The 19,861-nt window shown below is 40.6% G+C and overlaps 2 protein-coding genes across 5 annotated transcripts; one reads left to right on the forward strand and one right to left on the reverse strand.

Annotated features, from left to right (window-relative positions):
* Position 1: 1 nt before the first annotated feature.
* On the reverse strand, positions 2-14,764 carry CFI (complement factor I). 2 transcript variants are annotated; one of them, XM_064417202.1, is made up of 12 exons: positions 13,769-14,764; positions 11,848-12,127; positions 11,078-11,222; positions 9,559-9,737; positions 8,432-8,542; positions 6,952-7,068; positions 5,783-5,821; positions 5,209-5,312; positions 4,523-4,638; positions 3,561-3,838; positions 2,351-2,452; positions 2-443 (listed from the first exon to the last, which is right to left on the reverse strand). In XM_064417202.1, the coding sequence occupies exons 1-12, from the start codon at positions 13,826-13,828 to the stop codon at positions 226-228; spliced, it is 1,749 nt and encodes a 582-aa protein (XP_064273272.1). In that variant the 5' UTR covers positions 13,829-14,764; the 3' UTR covers positions 2-225. The 2 variants fall into 2 exon arrangements, with proteins under 2 accessions (XP_064273272.1, XP_064273271.1); XM_064417201.1 differs by having other exon boundaries at positions 11,848-12,166.
* Positions 14,765-14,903: 139 nt separating this feature from the next.
* On the forward strand, positions 14,904-19,792 carry GAR1 (GAR1 ribonucleoprotein). Of its 3 annotated transcripts, none has more exons than XM_064417206.1 (7): positions 14,904-14,995; positions 16,231-16,421; positions 16,502-16,656; positions 17,480-17,539; positions 17,948-18,083; positions 18,824-18,934; positions 19,278-19,792. In XM_064417206.1, the coding sequence occupies exons 2-7, from the start codon at positions 16,244-16,246 to the stop codon at positions 19,289-19,291; spliced, it is 654 nt and encodes a 217-aa protein (XP_064273276.1). In that variant the 5' UTR covers positions 14,904-14,995; positions 16,231-16,243; the 3' UTR covers positions 19,292-19,792. The 3 variants fall into 3 exon arrangements, with proteins under 3 accessions (XP_064273276.1, XP_064273275.1, XP_064273274.1); XM_064417205.1 differs by having other exon boundaries at positions 14,938-14,995; positions 16,226-16,421; XM_064417204.1 differs by lacking the exon at positions 14,904-14,995 and having other exon boundaries at positions 15,033-16,421.
* The last annotated feature ends 69 nt before the right edge of the window (positions 19,793-19,861 follow it).

Here is a 19,861-nt window from a genome sequence, read left to right on the forward strand (position 1 = left end):
GTTTTAATATCTGCTTTTATTAGAGACCTTTGCAGTGGACTTGTGCCTGTAAAATTCTCTTCCCACAGCCTCTGCAAAAATGTGGTATCCAGAGAGTGTTAAGAATTTTCAAAATACATTCCTTGAAGATTTGTACTGATTCTTGCTAAGTTACATGACAGCTGATTGTGGAAAAGGACTATTTTTGCATAGGTGATATGAAGGAAGCATTTAATTTTCTGAGCTTCAGATATTGTACCGTGAAATGAGGCCCCTTGACACATGGTGGCTAATCCAGTCAAAATAGCTGGCAACTTGTGTGTACACGCCAGGGTGACCAGCCTCCCCACAGTTCTCACCCCAGCTCACAATGCCCCACACGTAGGCCACGTCTTCTGCATCAAAGCAGACCAGGGGGCCTCCTGAATCACCTTTACAGCTGTCTGTGGAGCCGTCGTAGGTACCTGAAGGGGAAATAAAAAGTGAAAGTGAGTTAAGGTACAAGCTGGCACACGAGGCAGAGCTCAGGAGATGTTTCAGGTCTGTGTCGCTTCCTAACAGGTGTTTGCCTAATGGTCACCATTAAACAAGATTCTGAACCTCTTCAAGTCTGTTCCTTCTCATTTCAAGTGCAGGGCCTCTCTTTATACTTGTGGCTGGCCCAAATTCTCATTTGCTTTTTAATCAGTCTTGTTTTCTGCAGTGCAATAGAGAAGAATTCAGCCACATTCCCTACTGTGAAAAGCAGCCCGTAAAAATGGAACAAGGTATAAAGATTTGTGCACTGATTCCTTTGGAAGTGAAGATACCATAATGTGTGTAAGCCTCCATGTCTACCTTTGGTGTCCTCTCTACCCAGTAATCCATGGTCCAGTTTCATCTGTTCAATTGTTCTCTTTACCAGCTTTATGAAAACAGGTGGGCAGGTACAAGGACAGCAGATGAATCCTGGGATGGGAGGGAGAGCAACTGTCTCTAAGCTGTCTAAGCAATTGTCTCACTGCATGGTTGGTCTCAGTGAGGACCTTTGTCAGCACCAGGTAGCAGCCCTGAGGCACAGGTGTGCAGGATCTAGTGCCCTTTATGCTTCAGTGTTCACAAACTACTCATTTGCAGGTCAGCAAACACAGTGTTCATGAAAAAAAAGAATCAATATGGATGTGACATAAACAGAAATGCTGCTACAGAGCTAGAATATGATTTATGTTTTTTTTCCCCTATATACTCAGTAAGAGTTTATTAATTTCTAGCACCCTTACTACACTTTCCTGCTTGGCTGACTGTCCTAGTATGAAGGAACCCATACAAAGCACAAGTCCCCAAGATTTTAAAATGTAACCTCTTTCTTGAATCTTACTGAGAAAGAGTCATGTAAATTTTTCTGAGTTAGGATTACTAATCCTATGAAACAAGAATTTATTGCCTTTAATCAGTTTAATTAATACTTGCTTGTGTTACTAACTCCTGTGAATACCAACCCTTAATTTTAAAGTTTTTATTTGCATCAAGGAGGGGATGTTAACCCCAGATATCCCCTTTCTGAATGTGTCTCATGTGGTACTGTCATTGTCCCCTCATGGTAGAGTATGATGACTTGAATTATATTGAAGAAAAGGGAGATAAGGTACAGGACTGGTGCACTAAATAAACACAGTATTTTACAGATGACATCCTGAATTTATCAAAAATTATTTTGCTTTTATATCTGGTTTTAATTTTCTTGTTGAGAAGTTTGTTTAAAGATTGCCTTCACTTTTTGATTTAACAAACAGTTGAAACCATCTGCCCTGTGAGTTAAATACTCACTGCTCTTTTAGCCATGTATTTGGCAACACTTTTTGTCACTTGGGAAGCAATAAATGTGCATTCAAAATCCTCATTTTAATACTAGGAGTGGCAACCAGTTTCCTGGACAGACTAATCTAGGTTTGAGAAGTTAATTGTATTTTCCTGGCATGCAGTGTGGTAGAGGCAAATGTCTAAGCAGATGAATAGTTATATTCTGGTCAACAGGCTGTGTGTTCTAGGACAGGCATTTGCTTAAATATGCTGCTGAATCAGAATCAAATACAGTAAAGGTAGGAGGTTCAGTAGACTGTAAAGTGCTTGTGTATTTAGAAAACATTACTTAAATTACATGCAAAAATTTGCCCAGATAATCACAGAAACTCATCATGCTGTCATCTGAACTCTTTTTACAAATAGGCATATAATGGCTGGATGCCACAGGCTCAGTGGCTGGCATGTAGCCAACAGTGATATTGTGGTAGTTCATTTATTGTCTTTAAGTCTAGAAGATTCCCAGCCAGTAGGTCTGGCCTAAACTGAGAGTTTGATGGAGAGAAATTATAGTGAGAAAATTGATGCTTACCTGCACATGCCATTTTTTTAAAAAATCGTCCTGGATACAATTCAGAACAATTGTGAAATAAATTAACATTTCCCCACTTGAGGATAAATTGTTTTGTGTAACCTAGAAAAAAAAATCAAAATTTAAAATGGCAAGTACACATTTGATATAATAATTTGAAAGTTAGTTATTTATTATTTACAGAATATTATCTTCAGTATTATAAACCAGAAACCTTAAACTGCTACTAATATTTACCACATATGAATTACAGTCCATTGGTCATATATTTCAAAACAGAAGCAGAGTGGTTTAATTGCAGTGCAAACTACAGTGCTTTCATTTTGTGACATTTTCACCCTTTCCATTTCCTTGAGTTCCTCAGGGTTTTCCTGTGTTTTCCATATGAAGGTTTCCAGGCACTTGGAAATGGGTACATTGTTTTTTGTGAACTGGAGATGTGGCTGAGATTCATCCTTATTGCCTTTTTTCCAACTCTGCTCTATCTTTATGGAGCAGTTACTGAAGATATGGGTGAGCTATGTATTCACAAGTCTAAAGGGATGCTCTCTTTTGTTCTCTGTGTGCTAGCAATTCCCAACTTTGCATTTGCTGGGATGATGCTACTGAGTAGGGAGAGGAGAAACCTCACAACCAGTAAGTATGTGGTAACTCCAATGCCACACTGTAACACTGTGATACAAAACAAATGCTTCCCAAATCTTTGAAAGCATGCTTATATTTGGCTTATCTGTCTCTGTGCAAGCTTCTCTGGGCTGAACCCAAGCATGGCAGAGACAGGATGTGCTGAGTTTCATGACTGCTGACTGCAGCTCAGATCCTGTTGGGAAGGGGACAGAGGACGGGCCGTGACTATGGGCTCCTGTGAGCTACCAGACAACATCTGTCACATGTCCTTTACAGGTCTCCACAGCTGACAGAACTATTAGATGGACAAAAGGAAAATTTCTTACTTCCAGGGTAGTTTTCATCCAGGTGTGTCCTCCATATCAATCTACAAAGTGGCTGAAACAGGAGAGGAAGCAGTACAGAAAAGAGAACCCGACAGTGATACCTGAATGCCAAACCACAGCCTAAGTTTCTGTACTCAGCCTTTTCTGAGTGCTTTGTGCACAATTGTTCTTCAGCCTTTTCAAATTGAAAGCTCACCACAATTAGGAAATGAGTTATACAAATAATACATTCCAGAAGTGACCACTAAAGCAAATACCTTTCTCTAGTCCCCATCCAGAAACCTTGCATCTGTCACCAGTCTTAAACATATACTCTGACCAGGGGACACAGGCAGGTATGCTGTTTTCTTCCACGGAGCATTCTCCGTGCCCAGAACCTTTCAGCTCCAGCAGAGCAATGTCATTTTCATACGTTGATGCATTGTAATTTTCATGAATTATCACTTGGTTTAGTTTGAAAGTATCTATCTCTTTGTCGTAAGCTATTGTGTTCAACATTCCAACCCAGACAAGGTAGAGATGGACTCGATTTGCCCTGGAAAAAAACAGCGAAATAAACACAAGCCTTACATTTCAACTGGTTTAAAGCTGTAAACTGTTGCATTTTATCAAAGGTTCTGTAGAATAAAAATCCACATTAGATGCATATATTTTCTTTCTGGACTTAATGCCCAGGTTTTTCTGAAGTGTAGCAAATTCAAGGCAGATGACACGTGCTGAGTACTGCAACTAATACAGAAAATGATGTTAAAGCCAGACTCTTTTTAGTGTTGTGACAAACAAAACCAGGTGTTTATGCTGCTCTGATAAAAGAGTGAGCAGATGTGGATGGGGCTGGCAAATTGTACACGTCTGCTCTTGGCTTGTCCCTGGGGAATGTTCCCAGGGACATTCTCTGGGAACAGATCCTGGACTTCCACAAGGTAGAGATGGAGAAGAGAAGAGGTCCCTTGTATTTAACTTCAAGCAGAATGGTTACGATGAACCTTCCCTGCTTGCTGCTATCTGGTTGAAGTACGCCATGTTTCTATTCACTGCCAAAACGCTCTGTTTTCTCTGAATCTTCCTCATCCTTAATGTGGGTGAGTCAGTGATTTAAACTGTTCTATTCAACAGACAAACAGAAATTAACAAACACGTAGCTGAGAAGGGCAGTAGTATCCAAATTAAATTTTCTGCCTTGCAGAAAGAAAACAATTTCAGAATTAATTGTTTTTACCTGACACAATGAGCAGCAGTCAGAACCCAACAGCCACCAATATAAACCCCTCCACAGTACACTGTTGAACCTTCATTGCTGGTGTCTTTAATTGCCACTTGCCAAGGGAATTCACCCTATTCGATCAACAAACACAAATAATGAGAAATCATTACAATTGTGCAACTTTTGGTGCATAAAGGGAAAAACATCTGATTTTAACAAAAGATGTGCTATCCAGAAGTTGTAATTTGGGCTCCATCACAAAAATTCAGTAATTTTATTCAATCTTCTGACTTTGTGCAATGTGTCCTTCCCTCCAGCTTTTAGTCATGAAACCCCTTGTAGTCAGAAAAACAGATGGAGGATCTCAACTGGTTTGAATACATTTTTGCTGTATTCTGTTCCAAAGACACAAAATTTAATTCCATTTTGCCAGAATTGTTATTTTTGGCTGTAGTATTAATTGTTTTTCTGAGTAATTTTCAAAGTCTACTTGTACTTCACCGCTTAATTTTGCAACTCTATATTTTGCCTTATAAACTGTACTTCTCTTTACTTTTATTCAGTGCAATGCCACTATTGCTGCAAAATATGACATAAGCATTGTAGCTGATTTTGTTACTTCCATAACTTTAACAGAATAAAAATAATGCCCATTTAAATCAGTGCTGAATGAACTCATATCTGGTAAAGTTGTTTTTTACCTTTCCAGCAATCTCTCCACCTATAATTCTTTTCCGTCGAGTTAGTGTGTGATTCCTAACACCACAGTGCACTTGGGGAAGAAGTGTCTTTATAATTTTTCTTTCTTTAACAAAAAGAAAAAATGTATTTCAGAATTCAGGTATACAGTCTTGCTAAAATTTGAGCGCTGTGAATATGTGAATATGCCAGTAGCTGAAATAGCAGGAAAACAAAGATCAAAATATTGGCATCTGTTTTTGCTTTCAAAATTGCTTGTGTCTGAGCATCACATTACTTCTCTCCACTTTCCAATGCTGTTTGCATTCAGGCAAATAATTTTAAGGATGTTCCCCTAGATTTGCTGAGAGTTTACCAGTTGCCAAAACATGCAGATGTAGGTCCTCAGCTAGGATGAATTATTATGGCATTCTTGAAATCAGTGAAAAGTGAGACAAACAGTAAGTCCCATAGTGTATATTAGTAAATCACAAAGTCAGAATACCTGTGTGTTCTAGATCTGAGCAGCTGGCTGGTAGCTACAAAGTCACTAATAAGAGGGTATGCTGTTGATTTTGGAGGGCTAATTACACTTACCTTTATCCATACTGTTATTTTCAGCACCTTCTTCTTTGCCTGTAGTATTAACAAAATATTTAAATTATCAGCAAACATTTACTTGCATATATGTTTGTGTGCTGAGATCATGGAACACATTTTAAATGCATAATGGCACACTGTTCACATGGAGAGCAATACTCTCCAGCCTGGTGCCTGCTGTTTCCTTTCCTGAGGCACTGTTTGGCTGCCTCAACCTACAAATGACCAGCAGCCAGCAGATACTTGTTCATAACTACACAACATCTACTCACTCTCCAAGCCTAGGGAGCCCTTCTGCCAGGGAACCCTGAGAAACTGCCCTTTTTGTGTTTGTGATCTCTGGGGAGATGACCCATTCTCCTCCACCAGAAACAACCAAAATTTCTCCTCCTGCCCCACTGATATTTTGAAACTTTCTAAAACTCAAAGGAGCATTAAGTAACAGGTTTGTATTTGGTTTTCCTCCCCCCAATTTAGATTATGCTGTTGGGTACTGTGTGTCTCCTTTAATAGAGTAAGGGAGGATACTCAGCGTGAGAGGTGAATTAAATGCTTGCTGAATCTGGTTTGCCAACTTTTATTCAAACAAAGTGCCCATTGAATTCAGTCCTTAAATGGGAGCTGAGCATTGTGTCTGTTCTCATGTCACTGACAATGTTTACATTTAGAGTTCAGTTTACCTGTGCTAATTACCATTTACCAATAGTTGGGGGTTTTTTTTGCCTTAGACTTTTTTGCTCTTTTGAGAGCAAGGAAAACATTCTAATTTTCAAACAAAACATAATCTTGTCAACAGAGAGGGGAAAAGCACAGAAGAATTATTATATTGACAAATTAACTGAATAACTTATTTATGAGGAAAGTATTCCTCCATTCTTACACTTTCTTAGGGGATACCAGTTTGATAGCTGGCCACATAAACAAAAGACATAATCTGCCTTAAGCTTCCCAAAACATCATCTGTTTATTCCTTCCTTTAGTGTTCTTGTCATGCCTTTCCAGAAAGAAAGGAAAGAAAATTCTATGACCTTTTCTTCCTACTATGCATAACATAACATTGGGAAGCCTGATTCTTGCATAATAAATAAAATAGTAATGTGCATTGTGTAGCCTCTAGTTAAAATTGAGCTGAATGAACGAAACAAAAACATCTTTCAGAAGAAAACCTGCACAGGTAGCTCCAGCTTCATCCTCTCCTGTGAGGCAGTCGATTTCTTTGTTGCAGACACTCTTATTTGGAATACAGATATTTGACCGGCAGTGGAAACTGTTTTCTCTGCACTCTGTAACACAGGAAAATTATGAATGTAAATCACAGGATGATTTGGTTCAGCAACCTCACACTGTCAGAGAGCTTTTTACCAGGTAAACCAAATGTATATCCATGTTACAGGGGACCTGCCTGTTCATGAAGAGATTACAAAAGCAGGCTCTGTGATGCAAACAAAATAAATACTTGGGTTTCTTCACTTTAAAATCTTGAAGTTATAAGATTTGAAAAATGTGGATCTCTGTTACCACTGCAGTACTGTACTGCTAGACTTGGTGTCACTCCATACCAGTTTCATCCATAACACATCCACACTCAACCTTGTCCAAAAGATCTCCAATTTTGCCAGCATCACTGATCACCTCAAATGAGGAACTGATGATGCTTGTGCCAAATCCTACCCCGCCAAATCAGAGACCAAGCTGAGTTTTGGTTGAATGAGCTAAATGCCTAAATGCAGGGTTAGGAATCAAGAGTCCTGACAGAAAACACTGGATGAAATAACTTACATCTTCTAAAATTCTTGGTTACATGAAAAGGTATTATGAACCTGAGAAACCCTTTCCTTTTAAATTTTGTGATCTATTTTTGTCATGTGGAATCCAAATACGTGTCCACTAAATATATGAAATCACAGGTTTTTTGTTTTTTTTTTCTAAAATTACTGTGACCATGTTTCCACAATTATCTCATTAAAATGACTTTCAATTCTAACACTACAAAATTAAGGTTATGGAGGATAATGATGGCATTTGTAACCCACGTTAGCATTTGGCACCTGAAACCCAAATTTTTAAAATATTCTCCTGCAGTCAGTTCATGCTATATCCATTCCTCATTTCTAATCAGGATTTTTACAGCTGGAATTGCAGATGCTAAAGGAATGACTGCTCATGAACAAGCAGTGTGCCAGGAACATCACAGATGTTCCACAGATGATCTTGCATTAGTAATAAATATAAGGGAGATCTTACTTTGGTTTAAAGATAGTTCATTGAAAAACCAGTGTTTTTATTTAATTACTGATTAAAATCAGTAATCAATAATCAAAATTATTGATTTTTTCCAAGTAAAAGTACATTTTCATTCTATCAGGACTAAATTTTTTAATCAATGTTTAACAGCCTCCTAAATGATCTCATTGTATTTTCTCATTCTCTGAAGAAATTCAGATTCTCAAGAGATCACTTGTCTGCTTCAAAATGGTATTCCATGCCTGTTTTTTTGCACTTGCCTATGTATAAATTGTGGTCTGATTTGTTTAATTTAGTGACTTAATGGAAAAGAGAATTTAGCTGTTACATCACTGTAAAAATTCTTTGTGGGTGGATTTCTGCTGAAATTATTTTGAAACACCTGACAAAGGAAACTGTTACCTCTACAGCACAGTTCATCACTCAGGTCTCCACAGTCATTGATCCCATCACAGGTTTTATTCAGAGAAATGCACTTCTTGTTGACACACTGAAACTCCCCATCTGAACAATCTGGGCAGCAAGATGAAAATGAAGTTAGTGTGGAATTGACTGTAGGTTCATAATTGCTCAGGGAAATATTCTGCCTGCATATTGGATTCTGTCAGCAGCTTGGCCTCTCAGCAGTTGGTATGCTGGGGCCCAGTCAGGTAAATAGGAATAATTTTTTATTGCTTTGGTTGCCTTTCAAACAGGGTTTCAGCGTGACCACTCATTTTCTTCCTCCAAATTTGCCAGTAGCCAGGCAAAAGGGAATTTAATTTCTGCTACTGAAAGGATTGGTGAGGACTAAACCAGAAACAATCAGTTCAAACCCACTATAAATGATTCAAGGATTAGGATGATGGAGGTTCCTCCTCTAGAAAGAACTCATCAAGAGTGTGTGAATAACCGATTTTGTAAAAAAAAACTGAGATGATTCATAGCACTTCCAGTCAGCAGCATTCAGGCTGATGCTCACCATTGCCAAAGAAAGCTCCCTACAGAGAATGAAAAGCTGTTAGAATTCTAAACAAAACTTTGATTCCCCCTTTACAGGGAGAAACTGAGGAGTCCTGAAGCCCCCACAGAAGACACCAGCAGTTTCCCACCGTAGTCATGCTTGTCTGGCTGTGGTGCTAGTGGTGTGCTAACTGATGTCCCTCAAACAGTGAGCACCACATTGTCACCTGTCTCCTCACCAGTTAAGCTAGGAGAGGTAAGATTCATGGGATACAATATACCTTAGTGCCCTTGGAAGGGATGGTGGAACAAACAGAACCATGGATGAAATATATTTCCTTTGGGGAAATATCTGTAAAAATAATTTGGGAGCAGCAGTGATTTTTCAAACTTGAAAACTCAAGACTATCTTGACCCAGATTGCCTCAATTGTCTTAAAGTCTGCAAAATGATGATTTAAAATAATCAAAAGGTTTCAGTGCAGGTTTTCTGTGGCTGAGAGTTCAGCAAACTGGGTCCTCATTATTTAAAATATACTTAAAATGTAAAAACACCAAATAGATATTAAACTAAAAGGATCTACTAACCTCTGAGATTTTCATGGCACTGCAGGCTAACCAGTCCCTCATTACTATCTCTTGATTTCATCACTATGTGGCATTCAGCAAGACTTGTCTCTAGGCCCCTGCAACTTATTTGCAGACAGTTTAATGAATTTAAGGCAGATTCTGTGATGCTGGAAGTGGCTTGGTAATATTCAGCACCTCTGTGAAGATAATAATAATAACAACAAATTATATAATTTCACAATGGATTGTCCACTGCTTTTAGTGTTCAGAATTTATATGATTTTCTTCAGTGTCAAAGAATTTTGGTCATGGCTAAGATAAAGAGCAGGCTAGCAACTGGAGTTGTCTAGGGGTAAACAGGAGATGTTTACTTTGGAAGAAATGCTGATTTTTGCAGGCTGCTAGATAGAACTGTCCCCAAATGCATATGTGGGTCTGTGAAAGTCGCTGTGTATCATGATGGATAGAAAAGTCTCTTTATGTAGCAAAACTTGAAAGCTCAGACCTCTGTCTCTGTGGGGACATGGGTGAGCCATAACTTGGGAACCATCCTGCATGGGATCAGCTATCCTTGGTCCCATCCAAACCACTGAATGCTGAGGAAGCTCAGGCCACTGCAAGGCTGGGATTGATGCATTTTATCTTTCTTGGTTTTACCTGAGCAGTATTCTCCTAACAGTGTATGTATCCCTTATCTTAAAGAAATATGGATGGAGTAAATAAGTAAGTAGGGAGGCATTCAATGAGACTCCACAGCTGAATGCTCTATCCTGGGCAAACCCTTCTCTGCTATCTGAAGATACACTGATCAGGACTAGGAAACACTTGCTTCTCATCTAGAGAGGCACTGCAATTGCAGCTTTAGTTTTCTGGGGACTTTTTTTAGTTTTTTTTTTTCTTTTTTTCTGGTAAGGTTGGGAAGGCAATTCTACCTAAGTTATGTTATGTGTAGAGGTGTAAAATTATTATGTACAGGATATAGAGGTAACTTTATGAGGAGCTGAATATGCAACTGGGGTTATCATTGTGGTCACAGGAAAAAGAACAGGCTGTGTGTGACTTCAGCCATCCCTAGGGCCAGAGCAAGCAGGGGCAGCAGGCGTGAAGGAAAAAACCCATGTTCTGCTCCTTGTTAGTCTGGCTAATGCAAGTGGCAAAACAGAGCTGAACCCTGTTGTCAGCTGTCCTGAGAAACCTTTCTCTGCTCACAGATCATTGCTCAGAGCTACTTGGGAGTGGTCCATCCATGCATTTTCCCTAACACAGGCCTGAGAGAACACCTCCACGTTGGTCTTCATCTCTATTTTAAAGCAAAACAGTTATGGTTTGTATCGTTGTAGCCTGTAACAGAACACAGAAATCTGTGTTTTGGCTTTCACTCTCAGGTGTCAGTTTAAGAAGTTTTATCAGAATATTGTAGCCAATAAATCATTCATGAGTTTTCTGTCTTAACTGTTGGCTGTGACTGACACTTCTGTAAGCATCACTACTTTTTCAGATCCCTGCAGTTATCCAGAGATAAATTTCCCAAACTTACAATTCAAAGCCAAGGTGCCTGCAAGCCACATTTGCTTCATTCATAGTCCATTCACTAGCACACACAAAACTGTCCTCCTTACGATTCACAGGTTTTACTCGAAGCAAACTGGAATCTCCTTGACCCAGAGACACTGAAAATGTTTCTTAAAAAATAAAAGAGAGAGACATGAAAAAAATCCCCAGACAAAATCATATTATATAGATGTATCTAGTGGAAAGACAGCACAAAACCAAATCAGGACTAATTTTGTATTTACAGCCAAAGTTCATATGGAAAGAACAGTAGATTGGGAATCAGAAGGTTCAGGTATTATTCCTGAATTAGTTCTGAGGATTGACTTTGTGTCTTTGATCCTGCTAATTTCTCAGAACATGCCAGTTTAAGGACAAATGAGGGTAATGGGTCCATAAAAGTACTTGAAGATCTACCAAGAACAGGTTGCATTTTAGTATAATGACCTTCTTTAGTGGATTTTTTATAACCAACCAGCAATACTTGAAGTGAGAGGGCCACATCCTACTTCTATTGCCTGTGTTGCAAAATGCCTGCAGCAGTCTGTGTAGCACAACCAGCAACAGGGTGACCTGGGCCTGGCAATCACTTTAGTTTTTATGAAAATCAGCAGATACTGCCCATTTTCAGTGACTTTTCATTTTCTGTTTCATGTTGTTACTAGTGCAAGAAAATGAACAGACTTTCTGTAAATAGTGTAAGCATCTCCTCAGCCACCCCTGATGGATAAATTTCGGAAAAGGAGGTGTGAATACCTTCAGGCTTGCATGTTCCCCTGTGCAGAAACTTTGCTTTGGGTTGCTGGCACTCGTAGCTCTTCAGCTGACAGTAAGTACGGAAGTTCTTTCCACTGGTAGAACAAACTGCAGAGCCATTCTTTGGGCACTGGTAGGGAAGCTTGCACAGGCATTTTCCCTCCACACATCGTTCCCATGGGTGACAAAAAACTTTCTTACAGGACTTGTGGGTGTATTGGTTGCCCAAGCATTCTTCTATGAGGTAGTTGTCTTGCTCAGCTGGCTGGGCAGGCTTAACCTGTTGAAGATGTTTTTTTTCAGCATTAGATGCTGCATTCTGCAAGGTACACAAAAAATAATTAAAATAAAAGCAAGATTAGGGATTGCACCAAGAGTTTTGCAGATCCCTTCACTGATCTCAGCAAAGTGTCCATTTGTAAGCCTTTTCCTATCTAATCAAAAGTTCCCAAATACCATTTATAGAGTTGTCTTTGGCCACTTCGCCTTTCTCAGTTTCTCTGAACTCCTTTTTTCTTTTTTGGATTATTTACCTGGTGTAATCTTCAGTCTTACTGATCTCCCAGAAACTTTATACACTTTACATTTCAAACATTAGCTGAAGTGCACAGCAGATTATAAACATTTCTAAAGGCACTGGTTTATAACACATCCCAGCAATGGGACTGTAAGCAGATTAAAACATAAAGGAATTTAAGCACCAGAAAAAGAAAAAAAAAAACAATTTTGGGGTCTTTTTCTAGGATTTGTTTTATTGGCCTGGTTGACTTTGGATTTAAATATCACGTGTAAATATTTATGGAGTACTTACTAGCAAATGAATCTATAATTAATGATTTGTTTTGCAGAATCCACGTGACTGCTCAAGTAACAAGTACCTCAAATACCTTAACGAATACCCAAAAGCAATTTGAAAAGGAAGTGCTCATCCTTATGAGCGTTTTTCCTGTGTCTTGCACAGCAGTGTGTTTGCAGTGTGGCTGCTGGCCATCACTGGCCTGCAGGTACAGACTGTGACCCTCTCTCTGATGGCCTCTGGGTGAGTGGCACCTCTGTTTGTGCAGCTCTCTGCTGGCTGAGTGCTTTTGCTTACTAAAATCTGTCGGTGGGATGAGTCTTTGAACATGAAAAATATATATGGATGGCCTCTTTGTAAAAACAGGAGAAAAACATTAGTCCTCATATGTGATTTATCAGCTTTGACTGTTCCAACTGGATCAATAGAGCTGAAGTTTAAAGTTCTTGTGAAGAAATCCTGCCCACAGTAAAGTCAGGGAGGATGTAGCTGGGGCAGAATTCAATCCAATACCTCTCCTTTTCACGGCTCTATAATCTTATTAAATTCTTCCTGCTGTTCTTGGGTCAGTAGAATCCAACCTGTGAGCCACATCCGCCTTGGCACAGCTCCCATGTTGTGCTAGGTGTTCCTCCTCTAGGGGAACAGCAGGTGCTGATTTTTATCTCAGAACCTCCCTGAAAGGCTTGGATTGTGCTGAGTGCCCAGCCCAGATGGGCTTTCCTGGACACTTCTGCCCGGAGAAAATCCACAGGAAACCTTCTGGCAGCAGGAGAATACCATGGTGCCATATTACAAGACTGCAATCCCATTTCCCAGAAAAGGGAGGTGGGGAAAATTGCAGCACCTTTCTGTGGTCAGCCATGCTTGCAAATTTGGTTTAGGGTAGGATCATGATTAAAATCTTTTCCACAAACCTGTTAGCATAAGCCCCAGGTAGAATCAAAGCATTAAAGTTGAGAAATAGCAAACTTTATACATTCAGGCTGGGCTAAAACAAATATATGAAGCAAAAATACTATGAAAGGAACTTAAAAAATAAACCCAATTGGTTTTGCTTTTATAACAATAAACTGTTTATTAAACGTTTAAAAAATACTGCTAATACAATAAAACTTATCTTACCTCTGATCCACAAAGACAAAAGAGACACAAGAAAACCAAGCAAACTGGGAGCATTCGCATGATGAAATTTTATCTCTCTTCCTAGACTAATTGCTCTGGCTGGGATTCTTTTGAATGTCAGCTGTTAGATTTGGGTTTAATTTTTAACCATTAGAAAAATATTTTCAAGTGTGTTTAGAAATAAAGTACAGGAGCCTCAACTAGGAACCGATAAATCTGATCTCTTCAGAAGATCCTGCCTTAACTGGTTTTATCGTATTGGATGACAGAAGAAGTGAAGCCCTTGAAGTAAATTATTAAAAGTGTGAAAAATGCCAGTCACTAGTTTTTAACATTTTTAAAAGTTTAATCGTAATGAAATGGTTGTAACAACAGTAACATAATTAGAGTAATAAAATTTGAACAATTGAGATTAGGACAACATGAGACAATAAAAACAAAGAGATGCGGACATCTGGGTACCTTTTCTGGGCAACACAAGCCCGAAGAAGGACACCCATTAACAGAGGATTAACCCTTATAAACAATCGCCTGTTGCATATTCATACATCTCATACATGATGCACAAATCCCATTCAAACCAGGATTCTGTCAACTTCTTCCTCTTAAGCCTATGTCTTCATGTCTGGGCGAGGTGGGAAGAAGCTCGTTTTCTGCTGATAAGGGAGCAATAAATTCTCTTTCTCTGAAAGATGTAGGTGTCCTGTGGCTGCTATCTGCTGCGAGTCCTCTCTTTAAAAAAGGTATCTTACATAGCACAGTTTCTATTTTAACATTACGTTATAACCTAAAACTATGCTTAACACACTGCTTAAGAAAATTAACACAGCACAACTTTCTAACACAACACATTCAATGTTCACTCTAATCCTTGCGAAAAGCCCATCATGAAGTGCACGTTTAGCACAGAAGGAAGCGCTTGTTGGGACGACATTTGCCTTGCGCAGAGGACTCGCATCGATCCATCGCAGCGGCTGGCTGCCCGCAGCAGTGCCCGTGAGCGGGGTTACCGTGCCAGCCCGCTGTTGTCACCCCCGGTGTGTGTCCCTGTCCCTGTCCCCGTCCCTGTCCCTATCCCTGTCCCTGTCCCTCGGCAGCGCGGGACAGCTCCGGGACCGGCACGCCCTTCGCGACACTGCCGCCCGCCGCCCGCCCTTTCATTTACGGCAGGCAGCCGCGTTTCCGGCAGCGCGGGTGTTTCCGGGCGGGCGCGGCGCGCACGTGCAGGTACGGCCCGCGCGGGAGGGGAGGGAGCGGCGGCCCCGTCCGTCCGTCCGTCCGTCCGTCCGTCCGTCCGTCATCCCTCAGGGAATGGCCCGGCAGCTGGGGTCCCCCCGCCCTGCGTGCAATCTGCGTACCCAGGGCTCTGTGGCGCCGAGCCCGAGCAGTGCGGCCTCCCGAGGGAACCTCCGAGGTTTAACGGGGCCGAGGGGAAGGGTCGGGACGGCCCCTGGTACCAGCATGGGCTGGGCGGGATGGATGGAGGGAGAGCAGCCCTGCCGAGAGGGACTGGGGGTGCTGGTGGGTGACAGGATGGACGTGACCCAGCAATGTGCACTCACAGCCCAGAGAGCCAAACCTGTCCTGGGCTGCATCCAGAGCAGCGTGAGCAGCAGGGGAGGGAGGGGATTCTGCTCCTCTGCTCTGCTCTGCTCTGCCCTGGTGAGACCCCACCTGCAGGGCTGCATCAGCTCTGGGGGGCCCAGCACAGAACAGACGTGGAGTTTTTGGAGCAGATCCAGAGGAGGCCACGAAGGTGGTCACAGGGCTGGAGCACCTCACCTCTGCAGTCCGGCTGAGAGTGGGGATTGTTCAGCCTGGAGAAGAGAAGGCTCTGGGGAGGTTTTACTGCAGCCTTCCAGTGCCTGAAGGAGGCTACAGCAGAGCTGGAGAGGGACTTTTCCCAAGGGCATGCAGGGATGGAATAAGAGAAGATAGTTTTAATCTGAAAGAGGGTGGGTTGAGATAGGGTGTTAGGAAGAAGTTCTTTAATGTGAGGTGGTGAGGCACTGGAACAGGCTGCCTGTGGAAGCTGTGGATGCCCCATCCCAGGGAGTGATGGGCTCTGAGCAGCCTGTGGAAGGTGTCCCTGCACACAGCAGCAGGGTTGGAACAAGCTAACCCTTCCAACACAAACTATTCAACTATTCGATGATCTTCTCACTTTGTGCCACTTGTGGGGCTGGGGAGTGCCATCAGATATGGCATCCTTGTAGAGATGGGTGAAAGATGAGTAGCTATCACTGCTAGTCACTTTTTGCAGTTGGCTGTTGCAGTGGATGACATCTGAGGTGCAGACTTGGTTTTTCATAGGCCAGCATGTTTCTGGTGAGGATTGGAAAGGACGAACCATTAAATTAACAAACCAGGCTGACAGGAGACTGCAGTTTGTGCAGCAAATCAAGTGTGACACATACATGTTTTAATGTCTTAAACAACTGATTTTCTTGTTCACAGTGCAGGAAACAGTAGAGAATGTCTTTTCGTGGAAGAGGAGGCGGAGGAGGAAGAGGAGGTGGCTTTAACCGAGGAGGAGGTGGCGGTGACAGAGGTGGCTTCAACCGCGGCGGGCGCGGTGGCTTTGGACGGGGAGGTGGAAGAGGAGGCTTCAACAGAGGAGGATATGACCAGGGCCCTCCGGAAAGGGTAGTTTGTAAGTTACATGGAGAAACTTCATTTCTTGTGTTGAGATTGTCTGCTCCAGCTCTTTAGCTTGTGTGTTCTTTATTTCAGTGTTGGGGGAGTTCATGCATCCCTGCGAAGATGACATAGTTTGTAAATGTAAAACAGAAGAAAACAAGGTGCCTTATTTCAATGCCCCAGTGTACCTGGATAATAAGGAGCAGATTGGCAAAGTGGATGAAATATTTGGACAGCTGAGAGACTTTGTATCCTTCAAAAAATGTGTGACTTGCAATATTTGTTTTTTAAAAATTGATTGGATATGAAATGGGATTTCTCTAGGATTTTAAAATAGTTCAGGCTTTGGTTACCAGTTATAAGTGAGTATTGCTGCAACTGTAGGTGCTTCATTCACATTAAGTGCCCATCTTAGAGCTTTTGTGATATGACAGAGTACTTGAAGTCAGTCAGAGGTTTTCACTCTTTAGCAGTACTGATGCTGTGTTTTGGATCCATGGTGGTTCAAGTTATTTTTTCTGGCTGACTGACCAAATTTTCTGCTGTAGGTTACTAAGCCATAACAGAGTTGGATCAAGGGTCTTGGGGTTTTTTTTGGGTTAGGGGACCTTGCTCATGCTCCAGCACATTATTTAATTACAAAGTGAGTTTATACTAAGATGTCCTGTGGCTCATTGTCCAGTTTATTACTTTACCTGCCCATAAAAATGGGCATGTCTCTGATATCAGAGATGTCAGGACATCGCTGGCAGAGCCAGCCTGACACAGAGACACTGGGTACATTTTGTGGTCACTGCCAGGTGGAGAGAATCCCTGACAAAAGCAGGATAGCTGGGGGAGTAACCCAGTTAAGACTCAGTTGGTTGAGCACCAGTCACTAGCTATGTGCATTTTCCTCTCCCACATTAAATGTGAAGTAAAATGTGCAGGTTTAAATTAATTGCAATTGTGTTGAAATTTAGCTGAATGTATAAAATACTTAGAAAATGTCTGAAGGTGCCTTCTATATACTGATCAAAATCACAGTTTTGCATGTTTTATTACTGCAATGCTCCTTAAGGAAACCAACAGTATTTTTCAGTGAAACTCTCTGAGAACATGAAAGCCTCTTCATTTAAAAAACTGCAAAAGGTAAGTCAATCTCATTAACAGAATTTTACTGAATGTCATCAGTTAGCTAAGTCTCATTTGTCAGCAGATAATAAAAGCTTTATTAAGTTTTTAACAACTTTAAAAGCAGATTGTCCTATGTAAAAATAGGAATTAAATTCCTCATCCTTTCCAGTTTTATGTTTGCCACATTATTCCCTCTCCCTGCCCCACAAGAAAAGATGCAACAAAATCACACAAATATCACCTATATTTTAGCAGATTTTTAATTCTGGGATTTACTTCTTGTGTGCTTCTCTGTTTGGCTTTTTGCAGAGGACAGTTTGGCATAATGGGATAAGACCAAATTGTGGATATTTGTAAAGAAGGATATTAATGTGCTTTTTAGTCTTGGTATTTTGAAAGCCTAATGGAATTTTCTTCCTGCAGTTTTACATTGATCCAGCAAAGCTGCTGCCTCTTCAGAGATTTTTGCCAAGGCCCCCTGGAGAAAAAGGTGCTCCCAGAGGAGGTGGTAGAGGAGGACGTGGTGGTGGACGTGGGGGAGGAAGAGGTGGTGGTAGAGGTAAGACCACAAGAATCTTAAAGCTGCAGAATGTTGGAGTTATTTGAGATGCCGTGGGCTGCTTTGGTCATTTGTTCTGTGGAGTATTTGTGTTTTGTTTTCTAAAGCTGCTGGTGAGTACTTGAATATCAACAGCTGTATTGCAAATAAAAATGTTTCTGCTTGACTTTATAGAAAAGGCCTTTCAGGTGGTGAGACTGGCTAAATAAAAGCTCCAAAGCATAGGGAGGAGAGAATACTGATTTATAACAAGGACAGAAAGTTTTTTGATCATCACCTGTGATGTACTCTTCATTTAAAGCTGAAGTTTATTTTTTCTTACACCACAGTTTGTCTCTTTTCCATACCCTGCCCCTTTGCAGCAAGGCATGAGTGTTTCAAAGTGGCTTGCTTTGTGTGTTTTAATGTTGAGTTGTAGTAATAGATAATAATTACTAATAGTTATAATGAATTACTGGTTAATATATGTAATTTGTGTTTTGCTCTTGTGAAGGTAATTGTTAAGTCTTTAGTATTTCGGACATGGTATATCAGATATTAAGCAATACCTAAAATGCTCCAGATGGTCCCTAGAACAAACAGGGTACTAGTAATCGACCTGGTAACTGTCTGGCAATTGACAGTTTCTGCTTTTTTTGTTGTTGTTCGTTTCATTTCATAAGCTGTCTATGAAATAAATTCTTGTGCATAACCAAAAATTTACATGCTCCCCAAAAGGGTAATTTCTTTCTTTTGTTTAGGAGGATTTGGAGGAGGCAGAGGTGGAGGAAGAGGAGGAGGATTCAGAGGAGGTAGAGGCGGAGGAGGAGGAGGATTCAGAGGAGGAAGAGGTGGTGGAGGAGGCTTTCGGGGTGAGTGTGGGGTTTTTACCTCTCAGTAATAAGAATAGCTTCTAAAGAAAAGCTTGTAAATATTAAAAAGCTTATAAAAATTAAAATAATTTAAAGTTTGTAAATATTAAACAGAATGTTGTGATTTTTAATGTCTTATAGATGTTTACAGTTCTGTGCAAGAGATTTCTGTACGTCCTGGTAGTTTAAACTGAAGAACAGTACTCTGCATTTTTTTATGCATGTATAAAACCATGTTAGTTTTTCACATTTTATCAACTCATTCAAGGTTATCTATAGAATTTGCTTGAAGCACAACTAAGATAAGAATTGTTTGATGTATTTTTCTTTTCTCTTAAAATAGGAAGAGGACATTAAAAATGGACCCATGAGTATCTCCTCATTGTCTTACCGTGTCATCTGCAGAAGTGAAGAACTGTGAAACATTTTTGTAAAGAACCCTGAAAATCTTTTTATAAAGAACTTGAATCTACAAATTACAATTATTTTTACACTTCATGACTGTTGATGGACACACAAGGAGAGTGTAGCCCCAGGTGAAGAGCTGAAGACTGCTCAGAACATCTGTAAACTTTTCTGAGCCACGGTTCGATGTTATTCTTAAACTGTTTGTTTCTGACAAGCAGTGCAGTCAGTGCTTAACTCCATGTTGGAGTTGGGAGTAAACAATCAGCTGAAATGGGTTTTCAAAAGACCCTACATGTTCATTGCATGCACATACTTCAGTGTGAACCTGTGCATGACTGATCCCTGGTTCTCATCCTCCTTTTATATCAAATCTTCTGGGCTACTCTGAAATGGACATGCTGTTTAAACAGCCTTTGTGAACCTTTTTTTATAAATTAAATTTCAAACTTCTGTGTTGATAATTTTTTAAATGCATAATAATATATAAGAGAGAAGACAGCAGAGTACATTTTGTGAATT

Source organism: Passer domesticus, chromosome 4, assembly GCF_036417665.1.
Source record: "Passer domesticus isolate bPasDom1 chromosome 4, bPasDom1.hap1, whole genome shotgun sequence".
NCBI classification, from domain to species: Eukaryota; Metazoa; Chordata; class Aves; order Passeriformes; family Passeridae; genus Passer; species Passer domesticus.

Excerpts from the sequence above, each read along its gene's own strand:
- CFI (XM_064417201.1), bottom strand. The coding sequence starts at position 13,828 with ATGCGAATGCTCCCAGTTTGCTTGGTTTTCTTGTGTCTCTTTTGTCTT. Across the intron at positions 4,639-5,208 it reads GTGGAGAGATTGCTGGAAAG|GGTGAATTCCCTTGGCAAGT; the intron begins GTAAAAAACAAC and ends TTGATCGAATAG. Across the intron at positions 3,839-4,522 it reads ACTGCTGCTCATTGTGTCAG|GGCAAATCGAGTCCATCTCT; the intron begins GTAAAAACAATT and ends GTTTTTTTCCAG.
- GAR1 (XM_064417206.1), top strand. The coding sequence starts at position 16,244 with ATGTCTTTTCGTGGAAGAGGAGGCGGAGGAGGAAGAGGAGGTGGCTTT. Across the intron at positions 16,422-16,501 it reads CCCTCCGGAAAGGGTAGTTT|TGTTGGGGGAGTTCATGCAT; the intron begins GTAAGTTACATG and ends TCTTTATTTCAG. Across the intron at positions 18,084-18,823 it reads AGGAAGAGGTGGTGGTAGAG|GAGGATTTGGAGGAGGCAGA; the intron begins GTAAGACCACAA and ends TCTTTTGTTTAG.